The following is a 9316-nucleotide window of genomic DNA, read 5'->3' on the forward strand; positions in this document are numbered from 1 at the left end:
TTTTCTGTTTTTTTTTTTTTTTTTTTAATGGAACATGTGTTTTTGCTCCCTTCCTCCAAAACCTACTAGAGCAGCAAAAGAAATTTTCCAAAGATGATTTTATTGGATGGAATATTTATTTAGAAAGAAGGCTGTGCATTCGTGTGGATGTTGAAATGTGTTTTTTAGAATAGCTAAAATTAAGCTTGGTGGGGTGGGTGTAATTTTGTTTTGTTGGCTGTGCTTTCTCTTTTTAAAGGTGGTATTACTAATTGTCGTTTTGATGAGGTAGGTATTTTTCACTTTGCAAAAACGGGAAACATGGACGTATGATTGTGGAAAATTAATTAATCAAAGCCTTAAAATAGAACTTGGCCAAATGTTGCAAGAGTCGAAGGGTAAAAATTTGATGAATATGTGTATTTTATTGCGCCTCACTCTTTGATAGGAAACAATCAGACTTGGCACTTTCAGTTGTAGTTTACGTCACCAAAGCTTGTGAGGAAATGCCATCATTTGTCTCTTTAACAAAGGTGACCATGCAAAAAAAGAGTGTAGATTGGACAGTGTGCCTTTTTTCTTTTTTTTTTTGTACATTTACATTTAGTTTAGTACACACACAAGTATGAAGGAAGGCTCCAGCAAGTGCCACAGATGACTTTCATGGTAACAGGAAAAATGGGATGGTGCAACACTATAGTAAAGATTCATTTAAAAGGAAAAAAAACTGATGGAGTGCTACGGAAGCAATCTGATATGAAATAGTGCTTTAAAAATAAGTGGCAATTTGTTAAATAGTTGAACCATTTTAACTAAGGTGTCCTCTAGTAAGCCTGTGATTCGACCTGGTTGTCAGTCAGAGCAGTTATCTACCTCAGTTTTCTTTCTCCTCTGTATTAGGCCGGGTTAGCAGGTCCAGCCCGTCCTTCCAGACCAAATCCCACACTCAGGAGCCTGTCAGCCTGAAAGGAAACAGCTGTTTCCCTTTAGGGTTTTTTTTTTTTTTTTTTTTTTTTTTAAATACTTTTTGATTTTCCTCAAACCTGTTTCCTTTTATTTTTCTTTTCTTTTTTTTATCTTATTAAGATGGAATAACATAATCACTATTGGGGACAGCTCTACTTGCGTTCACTCACTCAGTTTCATAGCCTTTTTGGCAGCAGATTCCACAGGCAAATGTAAAGGCTTTTCAGATTATCACTGACAGCATAGCTTTTGTGGTGTTCACTCAATCTGTGCTCGTTTATACAAACTTTGTGTTGAATCTACAAAGAGCAGCATTTCCTCTGTAGTTAGCTAGGTTGTGCAACAGATACAAAGGGCCAATTCTACTTGAGATTCTTGTGTAATGCCTGAGACTGACGAGTAATACTGTCCTGTGAGGTTAATGCTGCTAGCGGTGTCTGAACCAAGTGCCATAGTATCTGGGTCAAGAGTCGAAGAGGTGCATCAATAAAAAATTGCTCGTATAAGCAACCACCGTAGTGAACAGACATTAAGTTATATGAAAAAGTTCTAATTTATGAAGATTTTTGTACAGACTGCTTTAGGTAATAAGAGATTTTCTAGAGCTATATGAGTTACATGTTGTTTTTTTTAACTTGTGCCACAATTGCCAGACTTAACTTGTTTGTACAGTTTAAGGGATCTCTCCTCTTTATTTCTGTTTTATTGTGCTGTTTTATTGTGTTTGTTAAGCCCCAAACTTCCTTTTGTTTTTCCACCCTAGTAGATTGTTGCCCAAATTTTATTCTGTTAATTTCTTTGACTTTTTTGGATTAAAAAAGAAATCTACTTTTACTCTGCCTCATTATTTCCAAGGAGACCTGATAATTTTTTTTTTTTAATTTTTTTTTTTTATATGGTGAATCTTGAATACAAATCTTAATTGAGTTTACTGGTTGGTAACCTTGCATTAGTTAGTTATGTAAAATACGTAATTTGTGCGGTTTGCCAGCACAATATTTTTTTTAAAACAGTCAAACAATAAATTTTAATATGATGGTTGTTATTGGAGCTTGGCTGCAGCTTCAGAGGGCTGAAATCCAAAGCGTCTCTCACTTAGTCTCTCACTTCCAATTGAGGTTTTATAAGGAAACTGGCCTTATTAGAATTTGGAAAATATATATGCGTTAACGAGTTACCTTTTCTCAGACAGCTTGGAAAAAAGAAAAGAAAATCTAGCTCAAATTGGCAAACAAAAAAATATACATGCCAAAAGAAGCATATGCATAAATATCCTAAAATTATCTTTATAGTCATTTATAAATTATTGGTGGATTGACATTTTTCAGCAGCCATATAAAATTAAAAAAACACGCATGCACAAAATGCAAGAAAACGAACATCTGTTTAGTTCCCCCGTCAACACAGCAGCTGATAAAGGTCACTTTGCTGTCAGTTTTCTCCCAGAAAACACACTCAAGTAATGTGACCATGCACATCTCCTTCCTTCCACATTAATCAGTCTTTCAGATAGCCACTCACTGAATTAATGAGACATTATTATCTCATGCAGCTGGCTCAAAATATTATGTCTTCGACTATATATATATATAAAAAAGTCATGCATCAGAAGTGATCATTTAGGCCTCCAAGATGTGGTGTAATATGAAATATATCCTGTATTTTTACCTTAAGGTAACTATAAGACAGTTCAGTTTTTTTATTATATTAAATATCCAGGCTAAACTGAAGCTCTGACTTTCTGACACTAATATAAGAGGAAGACAATAGGCTTCTTGTTGAGATGGTCTACCAATATTTATGAATTGCTATGCTTTGAGCCCAGAAGGTGAGGACCTGGTAGGAAAGATATTAACTCTGTCACATGGTATTTCTGACAACATGCATGGCCTGGGCGGGGTGAGTGGGTGCACTGGGGCGCTCTAGAAGCTTGGATGTGACTGTCTGTGAGCAGGCCTTGCCATGGCAGATGGGTCCCCGCAGTCTCCTGCAGAGTGCTGAGCCACCCTACGGGAAGCCACCGGCTCCAGACGAGGAGCAAAACTCACGCTCCAGCTGTCTGTGTTTTTGCCACATGCGCCTACAAGCAATGGAGTTGAAACCTTGTTTTCCCCCCGAACAACAACCACTCTTTGCCTAAATGAGGCCCTCATATCCACTCTCTTCTTTGCTTACATTGGAGGCATCCTATATTCATACCCATTTTGATGCAGTGCATTGTTTTCTTATACCAGCTCAGGGTGTTCAAATTGCAAGAAGAGTGGAACCATATAGTGTGTGTGTGTGTGTGTGTGTGTTATATTTTGAAAAAGCCATGGATCAGTGAACCCTGTGATAAACAAGTGTAATAGGTATCACACAGAAAGTTCTGAAGTTAACAGTACAAATACTTATGAAACGAAACCACTTATTAAAAAAATTAAATACAATACAATTTTATATGTGTATATCTGGAGGGACTAGGATGTTAAATTTACTAGGAAATTCATTTAAACCTCTTTAAGAGGACAGACAGACAGTGAATTGTTCATGTTTACATAACAAAACAATTGCAAAGGCTCCGTCTTCAAAAACTTGTTTTGTTTTGCTTTTGACAAAATAATGGTGACGAATTCTTTTTAGTTTTGAAACATGCAATTAAATATACAATTAACAATTTTAAAAATTAATTTAAAAAAATATTTATATTTAATTTAATCTGGTTACTAAGTGGTTAAATACAGAGGAATAAGCATAATAAGCATGATATAAACAGTTTCTAAGCAGTAAGCAAATTTTCAGATGCAGGGAGGGGACGACAAATCGATAAGAATGTCTGAATAAATGCACCTTTGCCTATATGTGAGCTGATAATTAAAATAAAAGTATGTAAAATAGGAACCAACAACCTTTTGACATTTACATTTTGATACATTTTGTCACATGGTGGGTTACTGTTACTAATAATTACTAATTATCCTTTTTCAAAGGACAATCTGAATACAGTAATTAACAACATTATCTGAAATACTTCACCACATCAGCAAAATGAGTAAGGGAAGTCTACAATTACAGCAATTTTAACTCAGAGAGACCCTTTTATCGTATGTTTGTGAGAAGCAATAGCAGTACATTGCCCAAACTGTTGTGGAAACTGGACCTACAGCGCCATCTAAAGGCTAGTATGTGCAAATCGTGCTGCAAAAGCTCTTCCGAGTGGACTGCACTTGTTTGTGACAACACAAACGAATTATATTCACAGAAGCACGGAAGATGAAACTTTTCCATTAATTTGCATCCGTTTGCATTAATTGCCGACGTGCCGTATTTTGTAATTACAATGCGCAGGAGATTATATTTATATCGTTCTCCGCGTTGTTCAAGCCATTGAAATCAGCAATAACGACCCCAAATAAATGCTGCTTTCACCATCTCCCACTGATAACCGCGATGTTTACTCGTGTTCAGGCCGTGCTGTGACTCGTGTGCTGTGCTTTTGCTGTGGGTGTGTGGGTGGGTGGGATTTTGCTCACGCTGCGGCTGACTGGACCGAGCAACAGTCAGAAAACAAGTTTGGTGCTACAAGATTTCAGACATGGAGTCGCTGAAGAAAAGTCACCGCTCGCTGTTGTGGTGTGTCTTCGTGCTGTGTGTTCAGCTGGCTTTGACGGGAGGTAAGGTCTTAAAACTGAACCTCAGCTCTAAGCTAAAAGGAAGCGATATGTTTTAAAGGCATGCTATGGTTTGTCAGGCCGTTACACCGCTGGGTTGAACAGTGCGTAGGCCTGTGTTATTTGCGCTCTCTGGTGTGTGTTTACTTTGGGTTTGGAGGGGTTCGTGTTTTTAGACTGCGGGTAGAAATGTAAATACATTTATTAATGTTACCTAACCAACTTTCCTGAATGTCGACACTGTATTTTGCTTGTATCACGTAACTTGCGAGCCACCGTTAGCACACTGCGTACGTGCACGTATCCGAGTGAAAGTGCACGCCTGTCGTTTGTTTCCAAAGGCTCTTTAAAAGAAAGAATCAGGGCTTCACCTCTTTTTTTTTTTAAACCTTGTCTGAGTGCTTACTGCATTAGCATTCTTTGTATTTCGCCTCAGGGTGGCTAATCACGGCAGATTTGAAGTGAAAACACAAGTTTTTGCGCCTATGCTGTACTAGAACTCCATATTAGCACATAACCTTATTTCCAAAAATAAATTGATAAATAAAATCATGCCACCATTTGCCAGACACAGAATAGAGACACTAATAAAAGAGGAACTGTGGTCACAAGTTGGAAGCAACCAACTGGGTTATGACGCAAAGCGTCTCAAGTTTTATGAATTTGACTGCTGATTTCCCATTTTTGTTCTCATTAATGTGCTTTAAGGGCATCGGTTTGAAATGAAATAATGGACATAGCTTTACAGGTCTCAGTTTTAGTTTGATTAGGTTATCACGATGCCAAAACAATTGTGCTTGCTTGCACTTTTCTTTAAGCGGAATACCCAAAAGTAATTGGACACCTGGCACCTAAATGACTGTTTGACATCTATAGCAATCTATTCTAAGCCACATGGACAAAGAGGAGCCCGTGTGGCTTAGAATAGATTGTCATTTTCATTGAGGTGAAGTTGTCTCTCACTGCAGGATAATAATCAGACTCAAGTAAAGCATTAGTGTGTTTATAGCAGAGGTGGGTAATTCATTTACCCAGGGGGCCCAGTTTCTCACATGACCCCTTGGGTAAATTAATTGCCCACCCCTGCTTAGGAATCTGTGGAAAGGCACAAGGCTTTTTGTGACTGAACAGCAAGGTGATAGAAGTACATGTTTCCTTTTCAGTCATATTCATAACCACAATCCTCAGAGGCTCTGCACTAGATGCAAATGGTTTGAGATGCACAAAAGCAAAAATGTGAGGTTGTTGCTCTCAAAACCTTGAAAAAAAAAGTTGTAGTGCGTAACACCAAACAAATGGCATCAAAATGGTGAACAGATGAAAGTTGTAAAGCAGCATCAAACATGGTGGAACATGTATAGCTAGCAATAGCGTGTCACCCTGGCATTCATTGATTTCACTGCAGACAGGAGCAACAGATTGAAAACAGAGGTTTGCTGGAGTATAGGTCACGTGATGATTCATGACAGTGACACAAAGTGGAATATCATGAAGACTGAGATTAGTCTGGCTGTGTACACCACACAGTGGGCTGCATTAGTGAAGTCCTGGCAAAGAACACTAAAGAAGATCCAGAGCCTCGGGTAGTTTTAACCCTACAAACTTGGGGCACTTCTCCGACACACTTCATCGACAGTGTTGGTTTAAATTGTCCTGAACTGTAGGTCTCAGGGTGGCTCTCCATTGTTTCTTTCAGGCTGCCCTGCAGATGGACGAACCTGGGTGCCCTTTAAGGACAGATGTTACCACTTTGTCCACGGAGACGAAGACAAAATCAAAAGCTACAGCTTTGAAGATGCAAAAACTCACTGCAAAGGCTTCGGTAGATGACCGAGCCATGTTACGTTCAAATGTTTCCTGTGTTTAAAAACAAGAAGTCAAATCGACTGCATTATCAACGCGTGTGATTACGCGTTCATATTTACTGTGATTGTTTTCCTAGAACTTTTGACGATCCAGAGTGAGGAGGAGAATAAATTTGTCATCGACTATAGCCCCGAAGTGTGGAAAAATAGCCCGCCGGTCATCGTGTGGCTTGGAATGTATTACGACTCAAACAGTAAGTTTCATGAAAACCTTTCGGCTAGCTTCATAACTAATTAACAGCGTTGTTTGGAGGTCACTAGGTGGAAAACTGAGAAACTAAGGGCAAAAAGATGGACATCACTTCTGTGTCTGTCTGTGAATGCTAGAGGAATGCTGAAGCTTAATGAAAATATACTCTTTAACTATAGTTGCCCTAAAACCTCTAAATATGTGAAATAACAATTCATGTGTCTGGTCAGCTCAAAACATGACCTGGCTTCACGACAACGCGGTGACTTTCTCTAACTGGGAGGATGGCTCTTTGACGTCAGATCTCGCGCCCATGGATAAATGTGCAGCTCTGCACACAAACACAGGAAAGTGGGAAATTGTCAGTTGCAGTGATGACCTGGAGAATGGGGTAATCTGTGAAGCCGCCCAGGGTGAGATTTCTTTTCTTTTTCTTTATGTTGCACTGGAATTTGAATCTGTCACTTCAGAAAACAGGGCTGCGATTGGTGCCTCACATTGTGTTTTCTGTCTTTATTTACTTTTCAGATAAAGAGAAAGCCAAGCGGAGTAAGTCAACCTTTGAGCTTTATTTCCTCACGGTTTCTGTGCTTATTCCTGTGGTTTTTGGTACTAATTGTGACCTCCCTTATATTGTTAATCGTCTCCCTCAGAACCTAGCGCAGTGCTCTCTGCCCTCGTCATTCTCAGCGTGGTGGCTATCGTGGGAGTCTCAGCTGTTGTTTGGTTTCTGCACCAGAAGCACAACTTTGGCTCCGGCATCATCACGGCATTCGAGTACCACCCTCCGTTCCGAGTCCCTGACACAGACCAGTCGTGCCTGGTGGAGGCTGAGGAGACTGATAGCACACCATAGGAGAACGTTCGCTCTCTTCCTAAATAAGAAACACCAAACCCTTCCCCATGGGTGGCTGTTTTATCTTTTTTTTTTTTTCTTCCCATTCAAAGAGAAGTCCACTCTTAAAATTGTTACGCAAGCAGTTTGGGATTAACGCATGTCAGTGGCATGACTCAGAATAATGTGTGTTTGGGAGAAATGTGATGCTAAGCATTTTTCTTTTACATCTACATGCTTTTTAGTCACCTGCACTAACAACAGATCATTTGTAAATATCTCTGATTGGTGCATTTTCCTCAGCTACCACTGGGCGTTAACGTCAGGTTACACGTCAGACACTACAGAATGGTCAACAGCTGTTCCTATTTTGCATATTGAAACAAATGCACTAATGGCTTCCTTAAGTGGTGTGCAAGATTATATGAGGAGTGTGACTTTCACGTGTTTTGTGTGCATGCAGGAATTTTTGTTACAGAGTTAATTCAGCTTGGTTTGGAGTCCCACAAACTTGAGGGTGAACAAGAAGGGATATTAACAAGTTTTTGGGGGGATTTTTGCCACTTTATACACAAGAGATATATGTATCTCATGTGTTTTTTGTTTTTTGTTTTTTTGTTGTTGTTTTTTTTAAAATGCAATCAATAATGTTTTCTTTTTTTTGAATACCTTGTCTCTGTTGTAATTGTTCAGATTATTCAAACTCTACAGTGTAAAATAGGCTGTAATTAAACTCCTGTAATCTTCAAGCCAAAGCTAAGACAACCTTGTAACCCGGTCAGGGTTACGTTTTATATATTTAAGTGTTAACAGAGCTCTGTATGAGCCATACTGGAATATAACAAATAAAAAGCTTAAACTTGCCTTAAAAAAAAAGTCCAGTATTTCTTCCAATAGTTAGAGGACTCTTTTAATTGCTTCCTCCAAACAAGAAAGCATGAGGAGCCACCTTGTTATTTCATGCACAATGATGTTGCAATTTAGGTGAACAAAAATCCACAAAAATAAAAATGACTGTAACATTATAAGACTTTAAGGTAACTTTATGAGATTTTCTGGCAGAATGCTTTTATATTTGTTTTCCTCTGCTGTTTCTCGTTTATGGAAAGCACATGGAATCCTTTCTGTCCCGACTATACAGCCAGTAAATATTTAAACTGTTAATTCATTCCAGGATTTCAATGGGTATCACACTTTATAGTTTAAAGGGTTAAAAGACTGTGGGATTAAATGTTTACTTGCTGCCCTGTGGAAAAGACAATCTTACTATTAGAATTTCTAGAAGAAAACCGAATCTGAATGATTATAGGGGATTAAAGCATGATGTGAATATGGAATGAGTATATTGCAGAAGAATGGCAGGAACCTTTGTATGATGCTGATTTTGTTTTCTCCAATAAATTTGCACAAATTTCTTAAAACCATATTTTGTGTTTGTAATAATGGGTAATCAGGGGAATATGGAAAATTGCACTCAAATACACAGCACATTCTTTTTAAAGCACTAATGCATAATATATGATTCATTTGGTATGATTTTTAATAGTATGCAACAAGTAACCCTATTGCTTTTTTTTTTTTTAGCAATGCCATTTCAGAAAATAGGAATACTTTCTAGTCTGTCTTATATTTCCCATTTATGCTAGATATATAATATCTACATGTCACTGCATAAATTAGACTGGAAGAATGACCTGGACTACCAAAATCAGAGTCTGTGAAAATCATTCTTAATCACTGTCAGCTGAAGGGTGTCTGTCCCTGTAAGAGTCCATCGGTTCTGTTGACATTTTAGTGTGAAGCTGAGATGAAACCGAATTGAAAGAAGTCA

The 9316-nt window shown here is 38.3% G+C and overlaps 1 protein-coding gene across 1 annotated transcript; it reads left to right on the plus strand.

Moving 5' to 3' along the window:
* The first annotated feature begins 4451 nt into the window (after nt 1–4451).
* cd302 (CD302 molecule) lies at nt 4452–8902 on the plus strand. Its single transcript, XM_085374165.1, has 6 exons — nt 4452–4598; nt 6292–6417; nt 6538–6654; nt 6881–7063; nt 7179–7199; nt 7304–8902. The coding sequence occupies exons 1-6, from the start codon at nt 4520–4522 to the stop codon at nt 7504–7506; spliced, it is 729 nt and encodes a 242-aa protein (XP_085230291.1). The 5' UTR covers nt 4452–4519; the 3' UTR covers nt 7507–8902.
* Nucleotides 8903–9316: the final 414 nt, after the last annotated feature.

Source organism: Diplotaxodon limnothrissa, linkage group LG16 (genome assembly GCF_057381915.1).
Source record: "Diplotaxodon limnothrissa isolate DT_005_m linkage group LG16, D_limnothrissa_male_GT1.1, whole genome shotgun sequence".
Classification (NCBI taxonomy): Eukaryota; Metazoa; Chordata; class Actinopteri; order Cichliformes; family Cichlidae; genus Diplotaxodon; species Diplotaxodon limnothrissa.